Below are 27,612 nucleotides of genomic sequence, written 5' to 3' on the forward strand. Positions count from 1 at the left end.
TATTTCTAAAGCTTGGTGATTTTATCTCTCCTACCACACCCCCCCCCCCAATTATTTAGTCTTAGAAAATTTAGACTTTAATTTATGAAAAATTCATCACAGCACTGTTTTCCTCAATTGAAGTAGAAACATATGGCATTATAGCAGTAGCATCTCAAATGAGAATCAGTTCCGGCCATTAAAAAAATAGTGGATCTACTCTTTTATTGTTGGACGGGTTATTATTGGGAGGCCAACTAGCCACACAGGTGGTATTGCGGATAGGGCCCTATCAGGAGTTCTTGCATTTTGTAGTGGTTTCACACATTACAGAGGAGATTGTACTAGGCCTGGCGTGGTTGGATAAGTGGGGACCCACAATATGGTGGAGTGGTAGTAATAGGCATCTCAGAATAGGCCTTGGTCCTGACCCCCCCCCCTTCTCATGAAGTGCAAACCATGGCCCAGGGTCTGGTGGATTCCGAGTTACAGTGCCATTGGTACATACAGCTGGGGAGGAGCGATTCCCTCTAGTATATGCAGACTTAAAAGATGTATGCAGCAAAAATAAATGTGATACTTTGCCCCCTCACTGCCCCACAGATTGTGCAGGGGAAATACTGCCTGGGGCTAAACTGCCAAAGCCCCAAATGTATTCTATGACCCCACAAGAGCTAGCAGAAATGAGGGCATACATAGAAATTTTCTTTAAAGGGCTTTATTCAGCCAGCTAAATGAAGGGTGGCTGCCCCCATTCTTTTCTGGGAGAAAAAGGATGGCGGCTTATGCCTCTGTGTTGACTTTTGGGGCCTTAATGCTGTCTGTGTGGAACATTTGTACCCTGTCCCTTTAATGAAGGACATGCTGGCTAGGTTAGCAGAGGGATGCATATTCACGAAATTAGATCTTGGGGAGGCATATTAAGGGTACGTATTCAGGCTGGTGACAAATGGAAGACAGCCTTTAATTGTCCTCTAGGCAGTTACCAGTTCCAGGTTATGCCCTTTGGACTGCAAGGAACCCCAACAGTGTTCATGTAGCTAATTAACAAAATGCTGCATGAGCATCTATATCAAGGGATACTAGTCTATTTAGACGATATCCTTATATATACCAAGACCATGGAGGAACGTGTAACTCTTGTACATCAAGTCCTTAAAAAGGGAGGATTTAGTGCAGGCTATCAACACAACCCCACAGCCTAGGGTGCTAGCCACTCAACAGGCCGCAACGGCATCAAATTTGTATGCCCAGGGGGAGGACCTCTCCAGAGCAATCAAAGCAGCACTACCAATGGACCAGTGGTTTCAAGAAAATCAAACTTTATTAACACAGTGAGAGGGCTTTGCCTGGAAGGGGTTGAAGTTATATGTACCAAGTGTGATATAGGTGGCCGTGCTGCGTCACTGCCATGACATTGCCTCCTATGCTCCATTTTCAGCCTGAACGATCTCCTGTAGTACTTAACTGCAATATAGGGGCACAGGGGAACGTCCGTATCTCCTCCGTGCCTCATTTTTACCCTCCATGCCTTCGTGTAGCACTCTGCTGGCCTCCAGCAGCACTCTGCAGGCCAAAATGTGCCGCAGAGAGGCTTCATGAGGCTCCCCGTGCTGCCCATTTTTGGCCTCCAGAAGCACTCTGCCAGCCAAAAATGGGCTGTGTGGGGCCCCTGTGAGGGTCAGATTAAAGCATCCCGTGGGCCGCATCTGGCCCATAGGCCTTGAGTTTGACACCCTTGGCCTAGAGGATTTAAACTAAGACATGTTGCATGCAGGAAATTCACAGCAAATGTAGCGCATGTAATTCCTGTATAGACACAAAGTTGTAATTCTTAAAAAAAAAGTGACATAAAGGCATTATGTCTTTAAAGAGAGTAGTCAGCAGATGCCTGATAGACAGCTGCCCTTAATGATTCAGACCTATGCTATAGTCCAGGGATGCAAACACAAGGTCCGAGGGCTGGATCTGGCTTGTGGGATGCTTATATCTGGTCCACAGGGCCGCTCTGGGAACAGCAAATAACCCACCCGCAGTGCCTCTAGCAGCAAAAACAGAATTCGGGAGGGCAGAGGGTGGCCCTCCCGAGCACTGTTTTCACTGGCAGAGGGTTGCAGGAGGCTGTCATAGCAAAAACGGAGCTGGTAAGGGCAGCAGGCCACACTCCTGAACTCTGTTTTGTTGGAAGAGGGTTGCAGGAAGCCATTGCAGCTGAAAATACAGTTCAGGAGCCTGTTTTCGTTGGCGGAGCTTGACTGTCCTATTCCCTTTTTGGGACGTGACTTACTTTCAAAATTACAAGCCACAATTTCTTTTGACCAATGGAAAGTCACTATTTTTGTACCTAAACACGAATCGTGGAGACTTGTTTTGCCTCTCTTGGAAACCATCCATAAACAAGACCCTCTACTTCCAAGGCACTCTATCTTGAATGCAGTGAAGCCATGGGTGGGGACGTCAGGTTTCCAAGGGTGAGCAAAATATATCCCTCCTGTGGAGATTACACTGATAACAGGGGTTGAACCTGTGCACATCAAACAGTATCCCCTATCTCAGGAGGCTAGGCAGGATTGAAGCCAATTATTGATAAATTCTTGGAATACAGACTTCTAAAAAAAAGGGAAGTCCCCTTATAATTGTCCCATCCTGTTAAAAAGCCTGATGGATCCTTTCATCTAGTTATTAATCTCAGGATCATTAATTCACTTACAGTGACCATTTACCCCACTGTGCTAAATCCTTATACATTGATGTCTCTGATTTCATCTGATTTTGCATGGTTTACTGTATTGGATTTAAAGGATGCTTTCTTTTGTATTCCTCTTCAAGTAGATAGCCAGAAGTTGTTTGCTTTTCAATGGTCAGAAAATGAATATGTTCAGAGCAGTCAGATATATTGGACTGTGTCACTCCAAGGATTTAAAAATAGCCCAACTATTTTGGGGGAAGCCCTTGGGTCTGACTTACTTAGATGGACCCCCCCCCCCTGCCAGGAACGAATAGCACAATGCTGCAATATATGGATGACTTATTATTGGGAGCTCCCTCACAGGTAGAATGTGAGCAGAAATTTTCTGGTTGATTTTGGTTATAAAGTTTCTTAACAGAAAGCTCAGTTAGTTCAACCTTCTGTTTTCTACTTGGGATTCAAAATTTCTCAAGGGCAGCGTCAGCTTACCTCCCAACGTATTGAAGCTGTCTGCAGAATTCCACACCCTAACATACAAATTAATGTATGTACTGGATAACTACAGTCAAATTTCTTTATCTTATATCTTGTACTTTATTGAGCTTATTTTTAATTCCTTTTATGTGTTTTGCATAATATTGTTTACTCTAAACCGGAGCAGCATGATTGGAATTTTGTTCAGACATTCCAGGAGGGAGTCTCCTAAAGCGAAGCTACCTATGAATGTAGCAAATATTTTGCACAATTAAATGCCCTAATTTTCTTTCACTGTGGTTGTACACTGCCATATTACATAGCCTAAGCTTAAGTAAATCTATGTTTAAACTTGAAATAAATGAGTTTTGTCTTTTTTTCTGTTTTCTTTTTTCCTTGAAAACAGCATCTCATATTATTTTGTTCTTAATGAAACGTTGTCTAGTCTATTGCCAAACATAACATATTGATGGCTATTTTAAAATGAATCTGCCTGAATATTGCTCACCTGCAGATAAATTGCTTCCTGAGTTGCTTCTGTCGGTGTGACTGTAGTGGTCAATGGAGGGAGTTCATTATATTTTCTTCCTATTTTCTTTGCTGAAATATTCACTTCCGGGAGAAGGAAAATGGGGTTTGTATCTGGTATACAAGTTAATAACTGTTTGTTTGATTCTCTGTTTTGATACAAGGGCGCAGCTGTGATAGTTGAAGATGTTGGTATTTGCCTGCCTGATAGTTTCATTGGTGGTAGGTGCACTTTAAACACTGATGGTGGCTTTCCTGGTGGTTTTAATGGTGGAAGAGAAAATTTTGCCATAGCATAAACATCTGTGAAACTCTCCTGAGAAAAGAAGAATCATTTTAAATTAAAAACAGGATAAATACTGTTGTTTTTGAACTACATACCATGTTCTTTCAAGGGGCATAAATTGCAGAGCTAAAAACATACTCATAGGTTTTGTCTCCTTAAGTGATATTTAAGGAGACATGGTAATTAATAATTTGCATTATTTTCAATTGTGTACTAATAAAAGTTAATGATAGATGTAGATTTTTAATGTTCTGTAATTAATTGAATTCAAGTTAGAGCTTCCTTCTGGAAACAGAATCAAGAAGCCAATTTGCCGGAATCTCTTATTGCTTTAAAGAGCTAAAGCTACTTTTTCCCCTTTTAGTTTCAGGAGTTCTTTATCACTAATTTTCTGAGTGTGCAAAGTCCAACCATGTTAGGGTGAGGCCAATGCAATACAGGTAATCCTCAATGTATGAATGTAGTAAAGCCAGCCAATTACATTAGTAACACGAGGATTCATTGGTTGGCTCATGTTAATTCCACCCTGCTTTCCCCAATGTATTTGTTAATCAAATGCACAGGTTGTTAAGTACACATGAGATATTTCAAGGCGGGGAAGATCAATGGTGGAGGGGAGAGATGGTCCCTGGAACAGGCCGCCTGCTTCCAACTACCCAAGGCCTCCCCCGACACACTGAGATATCTCATGCTCCCCTGGGGTCCCCACAGTTGTTTCCCCACACTACCCTGCCCTGCTGGGTCTCCACAGGTACTTTGCACTGCTTTGCTACCTTATTGGATTCTGCTTGCTCCTTCCTACTTCATTTCTGATTGCTTAGTTAACCTTTTAGAAGATCTCCAGAGCAGGCTGAGTCATTCAAACCCACAACCCAACAGCCAGCAGGAGGCTGCTGCAGTACTGCGCAGGTCTGGACCATGGCAAGAAAGCAGTAGCCTTTTACTGAGATGTTGGTAAAGCTGTAAGAACATGAAATCTAAGGAAAACTATTTTACAAGCATCTGAGTAAAAGATGGGTATATAGAGAAGGAATATATTTTTATAAATTATTATAGATTGGCTTTTTAAAAATTTCCAAATGAAAGAATAAAAATAAATTGATGTTGTTCTGTTCTCTAAAATTGCAGATGTTAATTAATTAAGGGCAGTCCATGAAAAGGAAACAGTCTGAGAAAATTTAAACAATGTGCAACAAAACTTACTATGTCCAGCACATCTTTTTCTTTTATGAGTTGGTTTTTATAATTTAACATTTTAGGAAAATTGTGTCAGAGAGGTAATTTTGCTTTAGATGAAAACCAATACTAGATAGTGAGAAAAAGGCCATCTAAAGTTTTTCAAAGCAGCACAAAAATGTCTAAGAAAGGGTCGACAGGAAGTTCTCCAGCTGGACAGATGTGGGGGTTGTGAGCTCTGAAGAGCTTCACATGAACCCCGTCTGACAAACCAACTCCGGGGATCCTTTTTTGGATCAGAATCCCCACTGGAGGTGGAGGCGAAGAAGGGCAGCGTCTCATCAGACCCAGAGAGAAGTAACAGTCCCTTGCAGGTCAGAGATTTGCCTATGAATCGGAGTCGGGGCGGCAGCCTTCAACGTGGCTGACAAGATGCTGACTTTTTGTCAAAGCAAATGGAACAGGAGGGAGGTGGAAGAGATAAAAGACCAGGTAAGAAAATTTATCTAACCCACAACTATAAATTAAACCTGGAAAAGGTAAAGAAATCTTGAGAACATAAATAATATTGATGGTTAGATCGGGACTTTCTTATTCCAAAAGATAAGGAAGAAAGGAAGGTGAAGGGTTGTAACACCGGCACCCCTCTCGAAGTTTTTTGTTTGAAACGCTTTCAGACAGAAGAATAGAAAGCAGAGAAGTGACAAACCCATTCAATCATAAACTTTAAATTTGGTTATGAATTTGAAATAGAAACCAATATCCCGAAAAGTTTACTTTTACTTTGCTTGAATTCCTTCCAGTTAATATAATTAAGAAAAAAACACGTCTTTTTACCAATAATAATAATGATAATAAGTTTACCAACTTAACTTTGACTGTGCGGGAAGTTTTAATTAACCAACTCCCATAAATCAGAATTTGGAAAAACAGGAGGCAAAGGAAAACTTTTGACTGATTACAAGCTTCTTACAAGTGATTTGTTTTGATCAGTTATTAAAGGAAAGAAAAAATATCAGACTGAGACTTGGGAAATACGAAGGGCTTTTTTCCCCTCCTCTTTTTTTTCTTCTGCAAAAGATTAAGATGGCATCAGCTTCTCTTCCGGTTTCAAAGTACTTTGACTAATTTAAGGTGAACCAGAATTTTGAAATAAGATTTGTATAACTAACTGCAAACTTGGAACGGGATTTTAAGGAAGAACACATCTTTTTACTGCTAATGGATAACTTAACCTTGACTGTGCAGGAAATTTTAATTAACCAACTCCCATAAATCAGAATTTGGAAAACCAGGAAGCAGAGGAAAACTTTTGACTGATTACAAGCTTCTTACAAGTGATTTATTTTGAGCAGTTATTAAAGGAAAGAAAAAATATCAGGCTCAAGACCTGGGAAATATGAAGGGGTTTTTTTCTCTTCTCCTTTCTTGTCTTTTTTCTCTTTTTCTCTTTTCTGCAAAATATTAAGATGGTGTCAGCTTCTCTTCCAGTTTCAAAGTAGTTGAATTAACTAAATTTAAGGTGGACCAAAATTTTGAAATAAGAGCCAAGGTGGCGCAGTGGTTAAATGCAGCACTGCAGGCTTCTGCTAGATCAGCAGGTCAGCGGTTCAAATCTCACCGGCTCAGGGTTGACTCAGCCTTCCATCCTTCCGAGGTGGGTAAAATGAGGACCCAGATTGTTGGGGGCAATATGCTGACTCTCTGTAAACCGCTTAGAGAGGCCTGAAAGGCCTATGAAACGGTATATAAGTCTACTGCTATTTGTATAACTAACTACAAGCTTGGAACTGGATATTAAGGAAGAACAAAAGACTAAGATGGCTCCCATTCTGTTTTCCCCACAGCAGTTGAAGTAGATAAACTTAAGGTGGATTAGAACTCTGAAAAAAGAATTGTATAAATAACTATAACTTTGGAACTGGACATCAGGGAAAATTGGGAATTAGAAGAACTACGTGAAATTATAAAAAATATGCATTAATCATTAAAGTCAAGCCTAAATAGAATTCTGAACCCAGAGAATCAGAGATATAAAGAAGAATTTAAAGAAGAAGAAGGGGGGGCAAGACAACAAAGGGAGAAACGAAGGGAAATAAAAAGCAGGGAAAAAAAACTCCATCGGTTTTGGCAGTAGTATAGGGAAAACTGCAAAAAGAGGAGATGTCACAACAAAAGGGAATAAAAAGCAGACAGAAGTGGTTTTGGGAGTTGTTAGAGGCATAAGGAAAATTGAACTATGAGACTATGCCCCAACAAAGAAAAATATAAAATACTCTTGTGAGGGGGGCTTCGGGAAAATTGATAGGAGTGGAGGTGTTAAAGAAAAGGGTGAAGACAGGAACAGAAAAGTGGGACAAAAGACTCACTAGGAAAAAATCAGATATCTAGATATGGGAAAATATAAAGCAAGATAAGGGTTTTATTCCTGAATATGACAATAAAATAAAGTTGCTAACTGGTTGAACATAATAATGGAAAGATAACTTAAAACAGCCAAAATATATGGAATATGGATAAATATGAAACTGATATGGGGAGGGTGTAAAGAATAGGTTTGTATTTCACTTTTATACATGAGAATTAAACTTGAGTTGTGAATTGACTGAAAATGACAACAGAAGGATAACTAAATATGGGTTAAAATATATGAAACATGGATATATATAGAATTTTTAAGATGATGAATAAAGTGAGATGTTTACTGCTTGTCATTTTACATAATAGATTAAGGGAATTGTAATGAACATTGAACAGTGAAGTTTGTCATTTATAGATAATTTAAGGGTACTCTAAGATATGGAAAAATGGAAAGGGAACATGGAATATATCTACAATGGGAAATTAGATTTAAATACAGAATCACAAATTGGGAGCGCATGAGAATTATAATTACAGTATATAAAGATAATGATGAGAATAGCTGGGAATTGTAACCAGGTCTACATCTCTACCAAAACTAGGCTGGGGTGGTGGTGATTAAAAGTACAATTACTATATATATATACTTTTTTGTTCTATGTTTTTTAAGAAAGGAGGAGAATATATGTTCAAATTAAATTCTGGAATCACCGTTTCAAATCTCCAATTGCCCCTAACTTCACTATGTGAACTTTGGTAACTATTTCTCAGCCTAACCTCTCTGTTGGCTGCATTGGTTGCCAGTGTATTTCTGGATACAATTCAAGATGGTGAATTCTACAGCATTATTTGAAGAGCCATTTCTCCAATCATATTTACCTGTCCCATCAGGTTTGACAAGTACAACTATGCTTGAGTTCCCATCTGCCGGAGAGTGTCATCTAGTGGAGCCCAGGAAGAGAGCTTTTTCTGTCATGGATACCATCCTGTGGAATATGAAGATCAGATTAGCTCCACCCTACTGGCTTTTCTCAAGGCCTCAAAAACATGGTTTTGTCAATGAGTTTGGTGACATAGGAATATGGTAGAACCAGTTCAGTGACTATTAAGTTTGGAGATGGTTATAATACTAGATAAGTATTTTTTCCTCTGCCAAGCATAATTCTCTGCAGTAGATACAATAGCCAGCAGAACATGACTTCATTGCAGAATGGAATTAAATTTTCTTGCTACCCAAATAATTTTAAATAAAGGGGACTACTTTTTTTCTAATTCTGCAAAAATAGATAAATGCATGTAGTGTTTTTGTATAGTTTTAAAAGAAAGCATTCTGAGTTGAAAATATCATCATCATCATCATCATCATCATCATCATCATCATCATCACTTTAATTCTATTTCATTACTCATTTTTATATTCTCAAAAAGATAACACAAGCAACTGAGAGATTTATCAATAATCTTGGAAACTAATGAGATTTTGTTTCTGGTGTCTGTGTGTGTGTATGGACCAGCATAGGGGTGAGGAATAAAAATAGAATGAGCAAGGAGTGATTGAAAAATGATTGAGGAATATATAAATATTAAAAATAAACCTTAGAATCACATAGGGCTGGAAGGGAAACTCTTCTAGTGCAACCCTGTGCCCAAGGCAAAAGTCCTTATACTATACTATACTATACTATACTATACTATACTATACTATACTATACTATACTATACTATACTATACTATACTATACTATACTATACTATACTATACTATACTAACTATACTATACTATACTATACTATACTATACTATACTATACTATACTATACCATACCATACCATACCATACCATACCATACCATACCATACCATACCATACCATACCATACCATACCATACCATACCATACCATACCATACCATACCTTATTGTATAATTTCGCTTCCACACCTCTTCTAATTATCTGGATAAGTTCTTTTTGGTTCATAATAAAAACAAAGCAAATCATTAAATGAATCATAAGATTAAAGTGAAAGTTAACCCAGGGAAATAATGGGCAAATAATGCATTGGCACTGGTACCTGTCTAACTATAATGGGAGAAAAATAGTTGAAGAGACAGAGCAAAAGAACTGGACTTCATGAAAAAGTATATGTTAGGGCACTGAATGCTGCAGAGCGAGAGGGAGGGAGAGAGGGAGGGAGAGAGGGAAGGAGGGAGGGAGGGAGGGAGGAAGGAAAAACTGAGAATATATAGCAATCTTAACAGAACAATTTTACACTGCAACATTTTTGAAGGGTAACTATAAGTTTCATTTATTTCCAAGTATTAAGCATAATTGTTATTGCTTACGCAAGCAAACAGGCATCACGCATGTAACTGCAGCTTTGAAAAAAAGTTTGATCGTATAGGGAAGGGAAACCAGACAAACTGAATAAACTTTTGGAAGAAAGCAATAGTTAAATCACTCAAATTGTGAACAAAAACATTTCACTCTATAATATTTTGTCACAGGTCCCATCCTTTTTCTAACTTCTATGGTATAAGATCCTTGATGCTATGGTTAAGAAAACATATATCTTTCTTACTTCTCCCCCCCCCCCCCCTCCTTGGTGGATTCACCAAGGAAAAAGAATTTTTAATGGAAAATACAAGGAAGGGTTATAATTGGAAAATGATTATATTTGGATATCTTATAAAATTTATAATTGAGGATTACACAGTAACCGGTTCATCTGAAAGTTGTATGTTATTAATGGAATACAAAAACCAGAAGAAAATGAAACTTTAAATCAATTCTGGGCAAAAATAGTTTTTAAAAGCATTATGATGTGGAGTCATCGTGCTTTTAAAAACTATTTTTGCCCAGAATTGTTCTAAAGGTTCATTTTCTTCTGGTTTTTGTATTCCATTAATAATATTTGTCTAAGATACCTCTGCAAATCTGCAAATCTGCAAATGCTGTTAGTATTTTCTGAAAGTTGCTTTGTGTGTTGATTCTCTGTTGGTGTTCTTAAAGATTTATATATAAAACATAAGGCAGTGAATTACATTTTCAAAAATAATTGATCAAGGATAGGATACTCTTGTACCATTTTCCCAATGATGGTTCATGGCCATAGTACCTTCTCCACCACCATGGAGATGATATAAAGTTAATTGTCATTACTGTGATTTTGGCACAATAGTGGTTGGAAGATTTTAAAATTATTCCAAGTTACTAATGGGAACATTGTTCTGTGTAGAGCAATGGAATTTCAGGGAGTCATTGCAACTATATGATATGTCCATGAAGTGCCTGCAAATAATTGATCTGAGAAACAAGAATGGGACATTTGCTTCTCCATCTAATGTTAGCAGCGTCTTCTGTATATCTGCCTGCTTCCTCCCACCCCCACCCCTTTTATGAAGTTATTATGGAACCAGCTTGCCCAAAATAAAGGCGTTTGGTTACTTAGCACTGTAGAAGAATTGCCTATGAAACTGAATTTGACTGAGCTCTCTGCTCAATAGTGATTGTATTGAAGTGTCTATTAATGCAAACAGGAATGTAGGGTTTCTAAGGGAAGAGGTAAAAACAGTCCTAAGTGGGAGGGGGCAGGAGGGCTTTTTTGTGTGTCTGTGTCTGTCTCTGTGTGTGTGTGTGTGTGTGTGTGTGTGTGAGAGAGAGAGAGAGAGAGAGAGAGAGCGAGCGAGCTCTGAAACAACTAGTTGGAAACTCTCAGAGATGTTCTCTGAGTTTCTGAGCAGCATTGGGATCCTTCGTTCGTGCACTTTCGCCATCAGCGACGGGAGAGGCAGCTGAAATCTGAGGCTTTTGAGCAGATCTGTGGGCACTTTTATGTCCCTGGAGGACTTCCACGTCCGAATACCCCGCCTTCCTGCAGTCCCACTCCCGCTTACTGCCACATCACTACAGCCCTATTATCTCGCCTCCGGCAGAGGGCAGCTGTTCCGGGTGGGGTGGGGTGGGGAGGGGAAGGGAAGGGAGGGGAGACCGTCCAGAGGAGGGATTTGCGCCGAAGTCCAACCTGAGGCGAGAAGAGATGAAAGCGGGACGGCAGGAGGGCGTGAGTGCCCCAGCGGTGGAGCCAGCAGGGAGCCTCTGGGTGGCTGTCGAAGAAGGCGGGATGGAGAAGGCAGGACTCTAAAAGGAGCATCCCTGGCGAGGAGCAGCCGGATTCTTCTTCGTCACGGAGGAAAAGAGGTGCGCTCCGGCACGTCCGCACATTTGACGATGGGCGATCCAGGATCCCGCGTGTCGAATTCCACGTAAAATTCCAAAGACTCTGGAGGGTGCTTTAAGTTGCAAAGAAGCAGCGCAAGTTCGGTAACTCTGTATGAAATGTTTCTCTCTGGGTTTTCGCTGGTTTCTGCACGAAAGGGGAGTTGCAAGCGGAGTTCTGATTCCCGGATTAGATAGTTTGAGTGTATTAGATAGTTTCCAACACAACTACAACCTCAACGTTAATTACTGATTTACAATATAACGGAGAAATATAGCAATAGCGCTTAGACTTATATACCATTAGAGCCCTGTCTAAGTCGTTAACAGAGCCAGCATATTATCCCCAATAATTCTGAGTCTTCATTTTATCCGTTAAGAGTACTAAATAGTATTCAACGTGGACCCGGGAGGTTAAACCTTTGAACATAGTTCGGCAATTTCCTTCGGAAATTGCTCTTGAGCCAGTTCTATTGAAATACCTAGACTTCTTGGGCGTTCAATTGCTAAGGAATTTCAGGAGAGGGTAAATAAGAGGAGATATGGGGGGGGGGGCGGGGAATGGAGGCTGCTTGGGAATCCTGAAATATCTGCCCTTTAATAAATGGGAAAAGTGGGAAGAGATGAGAAGAAAGACCATGCAAGACTGGAGATAACAATCACTTAGAAAATAGAATAACAGACTTGGAAGGGACCTTGGAGGTCTTTTAGTCCAATCTCCTGCTTAAGCAGGAAACCTACACCACATCAGACAAATGGTTAACCAATATCTTCTTAAAATCGTCCAATGTTGGGGCATTCACAACTTCTGGAGGCAAGTTCTTCCACTGATTAATTGTTCTGTCAGGAAATTTCTCGTTAGTTCTAAATTACTTATCTCCTTGATTAGTTTCCACCTATTGCTTCTTGTTCTACCTTCAGGTGTTTTGGAGAATAGCTTGACTCCCTTTTCTTTGAGGCAACCTCTGAGATATTGGAACCCCTGGGATACAGGACTCTCCTTTATTATGTTATCATGGGTTTTGGGTTTTTTAGTATGAGAGGTTTTTTTAATATGGGCTAGAAGAAAACCATGAAAAGCAATTCTTGTAAAAGTAGTGTGTTTTACTTCTGTTTTGCATGCAGCTATTTTTCTTTTTAATGGAAAAGTGGCTCTAATAACTTTTCAGAAGATTTTAAATTTTTGGCAGTATTATACATAAGTTCAAAGTAACTTGTAACAGAGATGGTAACAAGTGAAATCAGGGGGGGCGGGGTGCATGCGGGGCACACACGTGCATTGAATTATGGGTACGCACACTTTCACCATGTGACAACAAAAAGGTTAGCCATCACTGTACTTTAGAATTAGATAAATGGCAAAAACTTTGGGATAGAAATTATAAATTGACAATGGCAACTACATACAAGGAAAACCTGTAAAAAATGTTCTAGAGGTGGCATTTGCCACCAGCAAGGCTGGCAAAGATGTTTAAAGACATGTCCACCAAATGTTGGAAATGCAATCAGATACTGTGTTCGTACTATCATATGTGGTGGACATGGCCAAAGGCAAAAAAAAAATAAAATTGGACAAAAGTACCATATTTTTCAAGAGTATAAGACGCACCTGTGAAAGGAAAATTCCAATAGGAAACAAAGGCAAAAACACAAGCAAAAATTCTTACTTTAAGATCAGAGGTTTAGTGTTTCTAATAATTTGGAACATTAGAAATGAATAGATATAAAAGATATAATAGCAGTAATACACAATCTTGAATACTGTTCTTCTAACCATACCTGTTTCACAACCTTACTGTCAGTTTCTGTGAACACCTGTGTACATTACTTCAGTTCCTCATTTCCAACAGTTTCATTCTTCCTGTTTTAAACTATCCATACAAGTACATATTTTGCAAAAAAACATATTTCACAATTAGTAACGGTTCAGTAGGATTACAAATATTAAATTTTGAAATTATACTAGCTGAAAACTTTGGTTCATATCTCTTTCTTCTGGGACCTTCTATCATCCGTAGGACTTATTGAATCTAATAGATCAATAGGCTATATTTCTTGATTCTCACAATCCTCACTTCTTGTTCGTAAGAACAACACAAAATGAAACTTACAAATCAATTTCTGCACATAAGCTACCTTATATCAATTATGGAAGTAAGTGAAATAAACCAAAATCCTTCATTTGAGATAAAGGAGGACAGTTACTTTGACTAAAAGGCATTTCAGCAAGGCAAATACATAAAAGGGGATAGATGGGCTAAACCATTTGAATGGCGGGACATGCAATCCTAAATGCAGCATGGTACTGAAGAGGAGTAATGCAGTGCTGGTCAAAACTGCAGGCAGAAGATCCCTCCTAATGCAGGCTGTTTCTGGCAATCATCACTGGGCTTCCATGAAGCTGGTCTTTTGTTATTTGATGCTGGCATGGCTTTGGGTGAAGGTTGTATGGAGAGCAGGGCCAGAGGTTACTAGCACTTGCCTCCCTGTTGTGGCTTCTTTGTCTGGGCTTGGTATCTTCTTACAGTGCAAAGCAGGCACCCAGGAGGCCAGATGTTGACACTTCACAGCAGTATTGGTGGTGAAGATGATCTGGAATGAACCCTTCCAACACGGAGCCAGGCAATTCTTTTGTTGAAATACCTTCACCAATTGCCAAGGGGTGGCAAGGATGTAGTCTTTTTTTTTTGGAAGCACAGCAGCAACCTTTGAATGACATGTCTTCAAGGTTGTGACAAGGGCAGTTTAGGCTTGTATGTCAGCCAGATTCACCACAAACTAAGTAGAAGCAGACAATACAGTTAGAGAAAAAATGTTTAGCCAGAACATGGACTCCAGGAGCAAACAATTTTTCTGTTGATAGCACAAGACACTCCCTCATGGCCAACACGAGCAGGCCCATGTTGGAGACAAACAAGATAGGGCAAAAGAGAGCGTGGACAAATGGGGCGGCCATATAGTCAGAGTTGCACCATACACAGTGTTCAGAGGTAGGAGCAGAGGCACTGTATGACAGCAACTTGAGAGGGCAGGTGCAGCACATCCAACAGATCTTTACCATAGACAGCATTCTTTATTGGAGATCCTTGATTTAATTTTTCATCCAGGGCCCACATTTAATGTATAGCATATTCTACTATCCTCTGATTAAAATTCATGTAACAGCAGCATAATAGTTTCTGGAACAGAGAATACTAATATTAATTGGCTTAGGTACTCCTTAACACTACTTAAAATTATTTTAATCAATTCTGCCCAAATTCCCAAGCCAAGGATGTAATATGTTTAAAACATTCAGTAGAAAGGCAATAGCAAGTATTTTTCAAGGAAAAGAAACGAGAAAAGTTCTATGGGGGATGTGTGTTTCTCCCTCACCACTAAACAAGCTTAAAACATTACAAATTGCATAATGAATTTTATAATCCTAATGGGTAAAAAGACTGCATCATTTTTTTATGCATGTCCCTCCCTCTTTTTTCAACTTCACCCAGTTCTTCTCCATTAGCCATAAGCTTCGTTTTCCAGAGGTTCATTGAAGTTTCCATGAATTTTTGTATGTTGCTGCTGATACCAGAGATTTTCAGGGATGTCTTGATCCAGCTGTGGGAAACAGAATCAAATGCTTTCTTATAGTCTATCCAAGCCATGAACAGGTTGGTTGTCTTTTCTTTGAATTCTTTAGGATTAGCTTGTCAATCAGCAATTGGTTCTTTGTTCCCCTTGAATTTTTGCAGCATCCTTTCTTTTCTACAGGAAGCAAGTTATTTCTTTCCATGTATCCGTAGATTTGATTTGCAACGATGCCAGTAAGGAGCTTGTATGTTGTTGGCAAGCGGGTGATTGGCCTATAGTTTTCAGGGTGCTTTGCTGTTTGTTTGTCTTTTTGGATCAAAAATGTCCTTCCAGTTGTCATCCATTCATCCTTTTCAGGTGTTTTTAATATCTGGTTCATTTAGGCTGCCAATCTTTTGTGCATACTTGTAAGGGCCTTTAGCAAGAAACCATGTAGCTCATCTGGTCCAGGTGCACTCCAGTTCTTCAGTTTTCTTGACTGTCTTTGCACCATTTCTTTTGTTATTTTCACATCTTCCATTTTATGCACTTTAATAGAATCCTCGGCTTGATCCATTTTGAATTTCTGTTGTGCTTCTTGTTGTTTTCCCACAAGTTCTTCCAGAATTTCAGAGATTTCTCTTTATCAGGCTTTTCATTTGTTGTTACTCCATCTCCACTTTCTAAGTTCTTATAAAACTGGTGCTGATTTGCTCTGAACTGTAAGTTTTCCTTGAATTGAGTTACTCAGTTTTCATATCTTCCTTGTTCTTTATGAAGAGCCAAGGTGGCGCAGTGGTTAAATGCAGCACTGCAGGCTACTGCTAGATCAGCAGGTCAGCGGTTCAAATCTCACCGGCTCAGGGTTGACTCAGCCTTCCATCCTTCCGAGGTGGGTAAAATGAGGACCCAGATTGTTGGGGGCAATATGCTGACTCTCTGTAAACCGCTTAGAGAGGCCTGAAAGGCCTATGAAGCGGTATATAAGTCTACTGCTATTGCTATTGCTATTGCTATTTATCTTCATCCATTTCAGCATCCTCTTCCTCCCATTCTTCTTCAGTTTGCTTTTGAGTCTGCAAATCATTCTTGATATTACTCTTATTTGTTGGTATACTCAGACCATTAGTTGCTTTCTCTTCGATATCTATTAATTCTGCTGTAGTGAAAAATTTGTGGCTTAGAGTTACACGTCGTTGGTCCATTAGCCTTTGTTCAGTGATATCACAACCATGTGGTTCACCTTCCAAATCTGATACATTTGTTTTTAAATCCATGTTTTGCTGGCTCAGACTGGAGGTCAGCTTTCATAATAGAGATATTTTCTTCCCTTGTCCAGATTTTTCCCTTTTTCACTTTTTCTTCTAGTAGCTTGTCAGCTCCATGCCCTGGTTGCCTAGCAGAGGGAGCTGAGCCCTGTAGCTCATTTTGCACAGAATGCCCAGGAGCCATAGCATCCAATGGAACCCTTGTTAATCCGGACGACGGTTCAGCCGGCATAAATTTCATTTTTTTGTATTAACCATATTTGAATGGGTTGTGGAGCAAATTTATTCTGGCCCTTCACCCAAGACCTGTCTGATATGGTTGTACCTGTTCAGCATATCCCTTAAGATCATTAGAGCACGCAAGCCCCTACACCACGACATGGTAAAACTCCTCAGAGGGGTTGTTGTTGTTGTTGTTGTTGTTGTTGTTGTTATTATTATTATTATTATTATTATTATTCAATTGTATCACAGCGGCCAGTTGTTTCGCCGGATTTGGTATTGGTTACTAGTCGGGCCCCACCCAGGGGCCTAGGATGTCGTAAAGTATTTTCGTAATATGCGTGCAGATCCAAGCAGTGCGGCTTTTTGCATTTGACTGATGGTGATTTTGTCCATTTTTAACTGTTTCAAATGTAATTCCAGTGCTTTTGGAATAGCACCCAGTGTGCCAATTACCACTGGAATTACCACTGCTGGTTTGTGCCATAATCGTTGAATTTCAATTTTTAAGTCCTGGTATTTCGCAATTTTTTCATGTTCCTTCTCGTCGACCCTGCTATCACCTTGTATTGTGATGTCTATGATTGTAACCTTATTTTTCTCAACCAGTGTGATGTCTGGTGTATTATGCGCCAGTAATTTGTCCATTTGTATGTGAAAATCCCACAAGATCTTGACCATCTGATTTTCGGTGACTTTTTCAGGCTTATGTTCCCACCAGTTTGTTGCTGTTTTAATATTATAATTTTTGCACAAATTCCAATGGATCATTTGTGCTACTGAATTGTGCCCCAATTTATAATCAGTCTGTGTGATTTTTTTACAGCAGCTGATTATTGAAATCTTATGGGGAAACAAAGCAAACTGACTACTAAGAGGAGTGATGGATATATGGTATAAATTCTAACTATGCAATGATATGAATAGAATTATAATCCTTACCCATTTCTGACTGCAAGGCCCTTTATCATAGGGCTTTGATATGTCCACATAAAAGAACTTCAGTAGTTCCCTCATTGCTTTCTCGGTTCCCTACACCTGCAGTGAGCTTTGTGATGAAAATAAATGTGAAGGCAATGAGGAAGATCAAAACCTTGGGGAAATATGACAAAAACATTACCATACATTTTTGATAAATATTGTGAGAATCAAGAAAAATATCCTATTGATCTATTAGATTCAATAAGTCCTAGGGATAATAGAAGGCCCCAGAAGATGAGATATGAAATGAAGTTTTCAGTTAGGATGATTTTAAAATTTATCAGAAATATTTGTAATCCCAAAATCGTCTTGGGGTTCTTTGATTTATAGCAGTCCTTGTAGGATTTGTTATTTCTCATAGGCACTCTGCATTAATATGTTAATGCAGTGTATTACTGCTATTATATATTTTATATTTATTCATTTCTAATGTTCCAAATTATTAGAAACAATAAACCTCTGAGCTTAAAGTAAGAATTATTGCTTTTGTTGTTGCCTTTGTTTCTTATTGGAATTTTCTTATGACAATATCGCTTATACAAGCAGGTTTTGAAGTCTGGCACAGATGCTTTTCCAAACAAGTACAGTTCAGAATATTAGGAATCATGTTTGATTTCTGCAACAAAATATAACTTATTATTAGATTCAACTATAATAAGCTACATTTTAGATTTGGTCTATAAATATGAGATTCTTCTGAAATTTTATTTATTTTAGCTTTATTTTTTGAACTGCTTTTTCCACAGTAGAAAAAGATGGCCAATTTCAAAGGTCATGCGCTTCCTGGAAGTTTTTTCCTTTTGTTTGGCTTGTGGTGGTCCGTGAAATACCCATTCAGGTACCTCTGTCAAAGGAGGAAAAATATTTATCTTGGTTCTAAGGCAGGATTCCAACGCATAGAACTTACAGAAGGCATAATCAAGGTTGTCTTTGCTCTCATTGGTAAGTTTATATTTTTTTAAAAAAAATGTAATTCTAAATAAGTATGATTACAATTTAAAGTACCTTTAAAACAAAAATGGATTTTAAAAAAATATTAACGTTGAAGCAATTTATAAGTGATGCCAAACTGTAGTCTGGATTCTTTTTAGTGTTGAATGTTGTTTCTCTGCATGGAGGTAAATTTCAGTAACGAAACTGAACAACTAACCCAATGATGGCGAAACTTTTAGACATCAGGTGCCCAAGCTGCGCACGTCGCATGCCCAAACTGAAAGATACGCACAAATGTGCGCATACCGAGACATGTGTGCATGGACAGCACAGACCAGCTGGCTGGCGGGGCATCTCAGCACCGCCAGTGCGGCAAGAGGTAAGGTATTTTTCTTTTGTGAGCTTCTGTTTCATCATTTGCAGGGAAACAGTTCATGAAAGAAATGCCACAGAGATTTGACCTGGGGCGACGGCATATGTGCCAGCAGAGAGAGCTCTGTGTGCCACCTCTGGCACACATGCCATGGGTTAGCCATCATGCAACTAGCCTGTTTATTTTATACCTTAATCTTACAAAAAAATATATATACATCTTTTGGGGATTGTTATTATACACATTTTGGGCTATATGTTTCATTAGAGTAGGATACGATTAGACATTGGTGTTGTTATTTGATATATATTTCTTATATTTTAGCTTTATTGTCAAACTGGAACAAGAGATTATTTTATTATATAATTCTATCTGTATCAAAGAGAGAAATCAGCAGGGTTTTTTATATTGTTTTTCTTCATTTTTATGTGCTGCTTTTAAACTTTTTCCATTGTCCCTCCTTCTTCCTTTTCCCTTTTTTTGTAATTTTAAATTTTTTATCTTTTAAATTAATAAAAATTCTAATATACACAATGTATAACGCTAAGTAAGAGTTAGATCTTTCCATGGAGAAAATAACCATATCTTCTTAGAACCACAGTAGAGGACACAGTAGTTGTCCTTATCAGAATAAGCATTCTTTTTGGCTACATTTATGCATTTTAACTTATTTAATAAACCACAAAGCAAGGAATTTAGGGAACTGAAGTTGTCACTTTTGAAAAATGGTTTCTAAAATGGTTGGGGAAGCTTCACTAAACCAGATGTTACAAATGAGTATTGCAATAGTGGCCAATATCCGCAACTCAGGTGTAGGATGAGAATGGAGGTTCATTCTCTGAGCTTGTGGGTTGGTTTTCAAATGTTTTATTACCAGGCTAGATAACATCTTCATTGAAATTTAGGGAATGTCACTCTTGGTGTTCTTTTGCTTATAAGGACTTTGTATAAGAGCACACAAAGTTGTTATGAGAGCACCAACACTAACTTTCTCTAAATTCTTCTGAAGATGTTACCTAGCTTGGTAACAAAATTTTCACAAACAACGAAACCTAGCCATGAACTTGGAGAATGAATCTCCACTCTCAAATGAGTATTGCTTGGCATGATGTATGAATTCAGTTGGTTGTGGTTTATTCAAGAAACAAATAAACAATCCTTACCCATTTCTGACGGCAAGGCCCTGTATTATAGGACTTTGATATGTCAACATAAAAGAACTTCAGTGGTTTCCTCATTGCTGTGTCAGTTCCCTACACCTGCAGTGAGCTTTGTGATGAAAATAAATGTGAAGGCAATGAGGAAGATCAAAACCTTGGGGAAATATGACAAAAACATTACCATACATTTTTGATAAATATTGTGAGAATCAAGAAAATTATCCTTTTGATCTAATAGATTCAATAGGTCCTAGGGATAATAGAAGGCCCCAGAAGAAAGAGATGTGAAATGAAGTTTTCAGCTAGGATGATTTTAAAATTTATCAGAAATATTTGTACTCCCAAAATCGGCTTGGGACTCTTTGATTTATAGCAAATCATTATATAAAATGAACTGTGAGATTGTCTTGGTTATAAAGCACGGCTCCATTCTTATCCCATCTCTTGGTAGCCAGGGGCCCTACAATTAGGCATGGTAAAGCAATTGTTGGTGTAGATGTGAGGGTGATCTGGATGTGGCATCTGTCATCTCATTGATTGCCACGGTTGGGTTGAGTTGACTGATCTGTTGGCTAGGTGGTGGTCCCATTCCTCCCACGTCCTTCCATGTGCATCCCTCCTGAAGCTGCATTTTCAGTGGAGGGGATGACTTTCCCAGACACAAGGAGCATACTAATCATTATTCAAGGATATATAATGTTTGGTGAAACCAGTGGCAAGCCTTGATCATTTCTCTTGGGCTTATCCAGCTGTTTCTGTCTGTTGGAACATAGAACGATTGCAGTTGACATAAGATTCAGGTGACCATCCAACAATGACGTACGGTGAGGATTATGGTTGGTGAGGCAAGAGCGCGGCCGCGGCAAGAAGCAACGTCCCTGCCGCTGTGTCCGACAGACCAGGTGTCTTGTGTTTATGATGGACATAAATGTGAGACGCCTGTCAGACACAGCGGAGAGAACATCCCTGCTGCTGCCGTGCTCTGCCGCCTCGCCCCCCGCCTCCTCCGACCCCACTGCTGTGTCCGACAGGCCAGGCATCTTGCATTTATGGCGGACATAAATGCGAGACTCCTGGCCTGTTGGACACAGCGGTGAGAATGTCCCTGCCGCTACCACGCTACCCGCCTCGCCCCCTGCCTCCTCCGACCCCACCGCTGTGAAGAAAGAAACACATGGACACACACAGACACAAATTCCTCACAATAAAAAATTACAAATTAAATTGCAATAATTTTGAATTCCCCTCCTCCCTCCATCCGATCATACCTTTTCCAGCTGTGGATTTCAACTCTCCTATTGTCTGCCCGCCATGATGAAAATATAAAAAATAAATAAAAAGGCAACTTAGGCACGGTCAGGAGGCAGAGAACCACATGCCTCCTTTCCATAAGGAATTTTTCGCCTTTTAACCCTTGCTTAATTCTTAGCAAGGGTTAAAAGGCTAAAAATTCCTTATGCAAAGGAGGCCCGTAGTTCTCTCGCCTCCCCCTGCAGTTAGCACTAAGCAGACTCAGAGTCATCCACTGTGACTCTGGAGTCTGGCAGCAACTACCTTAGCCTTTTTTCTTTTAATTATTATTATTTTTTCCTCATGACACTGGTGAGGCCCTGCCTCCCCTGCCTCCCCTGATTGCACATCTCTAATAGGGTTCAATATGATGTCGGTCCACCCTTTGCAGCTATAACAGCTTCAACTCTTCTCAGAAGGCTGCCCACAAGGTTCAGGAGTGTGTTTATGGGAATTTTTGACCATTCTTCCAGAAGCACATTTGTGAGGACACACACTGATGTGGGACGGGTTTACATGGCCTACCACTTTGTGGCTGAGTTGCTGTCGTTCCCAAACACTTCCACATTTTTATAATACAGCTGACAGTTGAACTGTGGAATATTTAGGAGCGAGAGAATTTCACGACTGGATTTGTTGCACAGGTGGCATCCTATCACAGTTCCACGCTGGAATTCACTGAGCTCCTGAGAGCGAACCATTCTTTCACAATGTGTGTAAAAACAGTCTGCATGCCTAGGTACTTGATTTTATACACCTGTGGCCATGGAAGTGATTGGAACATCTGGTTCTGATTATTTGGATGGGTGAGCGAATACTTTTGGCAATATAGTGTATATTTTTGCATTATGGCCAAAACAGAACAAAAGGTTTCCCAGCATATTCCTTTGTTATTTTATACCCAGGTATGATAGCAGAGCAGTTTGTTCCTGATGGACCTCATTTGAAGCTATATAATAATGAAAAAAAGCAGTGGAATTATTTAATGAATTGGCAGCATGCAACCATGTACCTCTTCTATGGGATCTCAGGGCTAGTGGACATTGTGACCAACAGCACAAATGTATTACCAGAGGCCTTAGATCGAATGATGCTTTCACTTGCTGTTTTTGTGGAAGGTGAGTTTACCGTATTTCACTGCATTATTTATGTAGAAAAGTTTTCTGAATCCAAATGAAAAAGAATAGGCAAAGTTTATCTATTATGGTAACAATGCCATGTAATCAATATGAGATAAAACAGAAATAGGGAACAAGAATAAATGTTTACAGATTATGAATTAATGAATTAATATGCCTGTTTCTTTATTAGTGATACATGCAGAGTGGAAGATTTGTTTTATTTAAAGAGATTAAGAATCCATTCTGTTTGAAATAATTAAGCATGAATATCGGAAGATAAATTACATTTAAAGATAGTAAGCGAAAATCATTGTAGGTACCTCGGAGGATGTTTTTCAACATGTTAAGCATGTAAACAACTGAAAATCTTCTGCATTAGCAGCCCTGAATTTCATTTAATTACATTACATTTATCTAGCATGTTCTTAAAACATATGGATCAAGTACATAGATTGTGCTATTTAGTTGTTTGTTGATTTAACTTTTTACAAAGTTAACTCTATACAAAGTTAAATATACCATCTTTCTGCAAAGTTGAATGCACACATCCTATATATGTTTTAAGATTCAAAATAAGATCATGACCATGGCACTTGTACATTGTAGCTCTTCCCATGGTGTAAATAAAAGCTTTGCTTTCCATTATTTTCTATGACTTGCTAAGACTTTGTGGAATTAAATCCAAAAGTAGGTGACTTCTCATTCCCTTTCACCAGGTTTTCTATTTTATTTTCACATCCATGGGCGTTCCATGTTAGATTTGCATGTTCATCAATTACTTTTGATAACTATCTTTGGAGGTGCTATCTGCATATTCTTGGAAGTCTTTTCCCACAATAGCATTGTTCTTGAGATGTTCCGAACAAGTCTTTGTATATTGCAAGGAAGTTGGTTCTGGCAGGTGAGTGAATAATTTTCTTTCCTTCCTGATGCATTAAGAACAACGTTTGAGATTAGAACCAGGATCAGCAAATGAGATCCTCAGATCCAAATGAGACCCTGAAGACTTATTAGATACCAGCTTATCCATTACTTCAACGCTTCTCTGCTTTCCTTTATCTGCTAAGGTGGCTGCAGTGTAATGATACTGGAGATTACACTGAATTATTGTAAAAAGTTACAGTAGAGTGATGACTACTATTTGTTTTTCTATCAATGCCTGCAACAGTCATTTTAATTCTGTCTGCTTGGAAAAGAGGAAAAGAGACTTAGTTGGTATTATTTTCCCCTATCCTGCTCCATGAAACTCTGAGATAGACCAAGGTAACAAATTAGGCAGGAATGACAAACTTGTTAATGATCAGAGAGAAGTGTTTTTGGGGGTAATGGTTGGGAAATGAATGGGAGGTGAGATGAGATCTTTAGTTAGCAGAGCTGTGTGGCAAAGTACAGGTATTCCTCAACTAACCACCACAGGTGGGATCACAATTTCAGTTGCTAAGCAACATACTGTAGTTGTTAAGTGTTAAGTATTAGAATAGAAATATATAATAGCTATCACTAACATTTCTTGTGGAATTTTAAGTTAATTTCTATCTCGTCTTTCTATTATTATGGAAACCTAAGTAGTATATATGGAACCTATTTAAAAGTTAAGAATTGTGATTAGACTCTTCTAGCCTGGCCAATGATTGTGACCTGGCCAAGTCTACATAGTGAATATCAAATAAAGTTAATATCTGGAGAAATTGCTGGAAATTTTCAAAGACCTCCTAGGGCTCTGCAACCTTGGCAACTTTAAGAATTCTGGAAGTTGAATTCCACAAGTCTTAAAGTTGCCAAGTTTTATACTCTGTCCTAGAGAATGCCTTTGCAGGAAAATCTGATATAAAACAGTTCTAACTCTGCATTCTTATAACAGCAGTAGATAATTTGCCATCTTTTTGGCATATGCAGCCCTCAACTTCAGTTTATGTGGCCTTCAGCCTTATTAAAGAACTATGCAAGAGATAATTTTTTCATCAGAACTATTGGAAGTGAAAGAACAGAAAAAAGTGGATATTAGAAAGAAAACGGGCATAGAAAGAGTGGCATAAACTTTGCTTTTTACTCCACTTACCACATGCTTCAGTACTACTAACAGAGGTGGTATTCAGCCAGTTTTGACAGGTTCCGGAGAACCGGTAGCGGAAAGTTTGAGAGAATGGGGATTTTGCAGTATTCTTCCCCTGCCACAGCCACAAAGCCATGCCCACAGAACCAGTAGTAAAAATTTTTGAATCCCACCACTGATTATATGGGAAAAATGGACCTTAATCAAAAAATGTAGCCTACCTCAGCCTTAAGCTATAATAAAGAACACACAAGGCAGAAAGGAAATATTACAACTGTATTTATTTATGGCAATTTATATAGGCGCCCTTTCAGAAACAATGCAGGATGATATTTAAAAATAAACAAACTTAGAATATAAAAGGACATAAAGCGGTTTTCACCAAAGGCAATTCAAAATTTGAAACGGCCATCCCAGATAGCTCTACAAATCCCCCCGGCCCAATGCCTGGGTCTTTAAAACATTCCTAAAAGCAGGAAAGTTTGGGGCCATGTGGATCTGTGCAGTGGAGGATGCTAGTACACAGAGTAAAGCAGCTTGAGAAAAAGCATGTTAGGTATGAATGACCAGACCACATATGTAAAGTGGAAGTTAGATATTTTATTGTTCTATGCTAATTTCACAGGAAACTTACCAGACTGGCAGCTTGCCCCTGGGCAAAACTAGATAAACATTCAAGAAATCAGGCCTTGCCCTTTTGTGTTTACTTAATGATTTCAGACTAATTCCAAGCTTGACCTTTCCTGACTAAGATGGTTGTTCTCCAACAGCTTCCCAAACCTGTGTATATTACCCAAAATTGGATAAAAGTGGTTTTTCATTGGATAATGATCAGTGGTGGGATTTAACGTTTTTTTTACTACCGTTTCTGTGGGCATGGCAGAGTAAGGATCAGAGGTGGGTTCCTACCAGTTCGGCTGAGTAGATAGCAACTCGGCTGCCCATGCCTCCAAACTGGTTCTAGCGGCGGCAGCGTAGACGCTGCCAACTTGTTTTTTCCTTCTGCACATGCACACGTAGCGCACATTAAGTGTATGCGCACTCTATGCGCATCCCTGAAAGAGCCAGCAGTAAAAGAAGCCAGAACCCACCCCTGGGAAGGATACTGCAAAATCCCCATTCTCTTCTCTATTCCTGGGGAAGATTACTGTAAAATCCCCATTTCATCCCCACCCCGCTAACCTGCTTTCCACCTCCGTTCTCCTGTTCAGGGCAACAAAAAAAGATCAGCTGGGAGGCTAGGAGTGGGGGCAGGACCAGCCTACTTGCCGGTTCTCTGAACTACTCAAAATTTCTGCTACCTGTTCTCCAGACCTGTCAGAACTGGCTGAATACCACCTCTAGTAATGACACACAGACCCATTACCCAATCACAACTAGAACATTTAAATAAGGAGTTTCTCATAGGCAGTTTTGGATAATAACAGAAAAAGTTTGGGAAGCACTAGTTTAAGAGATGGGTCCTGAAGCATGGAACCCTACCAGATCTTATTGAGAAGCAAATATAATTGGAGAGAGGTAATCCCATTAAAAAACAGTATTTCTAATACATTTTTCTTTTTTTTCACAGATTGGATTTGTCCTTTACCCTCCAAGTGGAAGTACAGAATGGAACCAAATGGATCATGATAACATCATGTTTCTGACCATGTGCTATTGCTGGCATTATGCAATTTCACTTCTTATCATGGCAGTCAATTATACTCTAGTCAGCTGGTAAGTGAATATTATTGATATTTTAAAGAGCTCCACTTAAATGTCAAGAATTTATCATTTTATTCAAAATCTCCATACATTCAAAAATGGATCCTCCAATGGGATAGAAAATTATAGTAGTCTACGGATCAAAAGGCTTTCAGCCTATAACTTTTGAAATATATAATTGTTTCTTGTTGCCTGCATACAAATTGCAAATGAATTGTGTATCTAGTTGTATACATAAAATAATATAAAAACTGTTCATACTTGTGCTGGAATGTTGCCAATTCTAATTTCTTCTTAAGATTCTTTTAGTTAGCTTATTTATTTTGAGATCTATGTAATAGTTCAGTCTCTGGATACGCTTCAAGGTGCTAGTCATAACTTATAAAGCCCTTCATGGTATTGGATCTGGGTACTTGAGAGACCGCCTGCTGCCAATTACCTCCCACAGACCCATTAGATCTCACAGGGTTGGCCTCCTCCGGGTGCCATCTACCAGCCAATGCCACCTGGCTATTACCCGGGGGAGGGCCTTCTCTGTGGCAGCTCCGGCCCTCTGGAATGAACTCCCCGCAGGGATTTGGACCCTCACCTCTCTCCAGGCCTTCCGAAAAGCCATGAAAACCTGGCTTTGCCGGCAGGCGTGGGGGTGATGAGTTCCCTCCCCTCTCGACATGTATGGTTGTGCGACTGTTGTCTACTTTTATTATTTGTATTTTGTCTTTTATGTTCCCCCCTTTTTCCCCCCTTGAATTGTTTGCTGCCCTGAGTCCTCCCGGAGAAGGCCAGCATACAAATAATAAAATACAAATACAATACATTGATTAGTTTAGAATGTGTGATGATTTAGCATGATTTGTTCTTGTATTTCTTTTTCTCCAGGGTGATTGGTACCAAAATAATGCAAGTTTCATCCATGGAAATTGGATTACTGAAAACATCTGAGCGAGAACTGGAGTCAGAAGATGAAATTTAATTCTACAGAAACATTTTCTTATAGTTCATTTCTATTTTAGTATTTCTAATGCTTGGTGATTCTATCTCTTCCCCCCCCCCCATTATTTAGTCTTAGAAAATTTAGACTTTAATTTAAGAAAATTTCATTACAGCACTGTTTTCCTCAATTGAAGTAGAAACATATGGCATTATAGCAGTAGCATCTCAAATGAGAATCAGTTCCGGCCATTAAAAAAATAGTGGACCCACTCTTTCATTGTTTTGGGGTAAACTGGAAATGTTTACATATTT

At 39.1% G+C, this 27,612-nt stretch overlaps 1 protein-coding gene across 2 annotated transcripts; it reads left to right on the forward strand.

Moving 5' to 3' along the window:
- Positions 1 to 11,543: 11,543 nt before the first annotated feature.
- LOC148044355 (transmembrane protein 45B-like) lies at positions 11,544 to 27,408 on the forward strand. Of its 2 annotated transcripts, none has more exons than XM_087722093.1 (6): positions 11,544 to 11,815; positions 18,480 to 18,675; positions 22,395 to 22,607; positions 23,327 to 23,511; positions 26,234 to 26,379; positions 27,247 to 27,408. In XM_087722093.1, the coding sequence occupies exons 2-6, from the start codon at positions 18,489 to 18,491 to the stop codon at positions 27,338 to 27,340; spliced, it is 825 nt and encodes a 274-aa protein (XP_087578219.1). In that variant the 5' UTR covers positions 11,544 to 11,815; positions 18,480 to 18,488; the 3' UTR covers positions 27,341 to 27,408. The 2 variants fall into 2 exon arrangements, with proteins under 2 accessions (XP_087578219.1, XP_087578220.1); XM_087722094.1 differs by having other exon boundaries at positions 18,483 to 18,675.
- The last annotated feature ends 204 nt before the right edge of the window (positions 27,409 to 27,612 follow it).

Source organism: Thamnophis sirtalis, unplaced genomic scaffold (genome assembly GCF_051295495.1).
Source record: "Thamnophis sirtalis isolate CommonGarterSnake01/CBP01778 unplaced genomic scaffold, rThaSir2_p1.2 scaffold_8, whole genome shotgun sequence".
NCBI lineage: Eukaryota > Metazoa > Chordata > Lepidosauria > Squamata > Natricidae > Thamnophis > Thamnophis sirtalis.

Bases quoted from the DNA above. Each gene is read 5' to 3' on its own strand.
- LOC148044355 (XM_087722093.1), top strand. From the start codon at position 18,489: ATGGCCAATTTCAAAGGTCATGCGCTTCCTGGAAGTTTTTTCCTTTTG. The intron at 22,608-23,326 runs GTGAGTTTACCG...CCCTTTCACCAG, and splicing joins ACTTGCTGTTTTTGTGGAAG to GTTTTCTATTTTATTTTCAC. The intron at 23,512-26,233 runs GTGAGTGAATAA...TTTTTTTCACAG, and splicing joins AAGGAAGTTGGTTCTGGCAG to ATTGGATTTGTCCTTTACCC.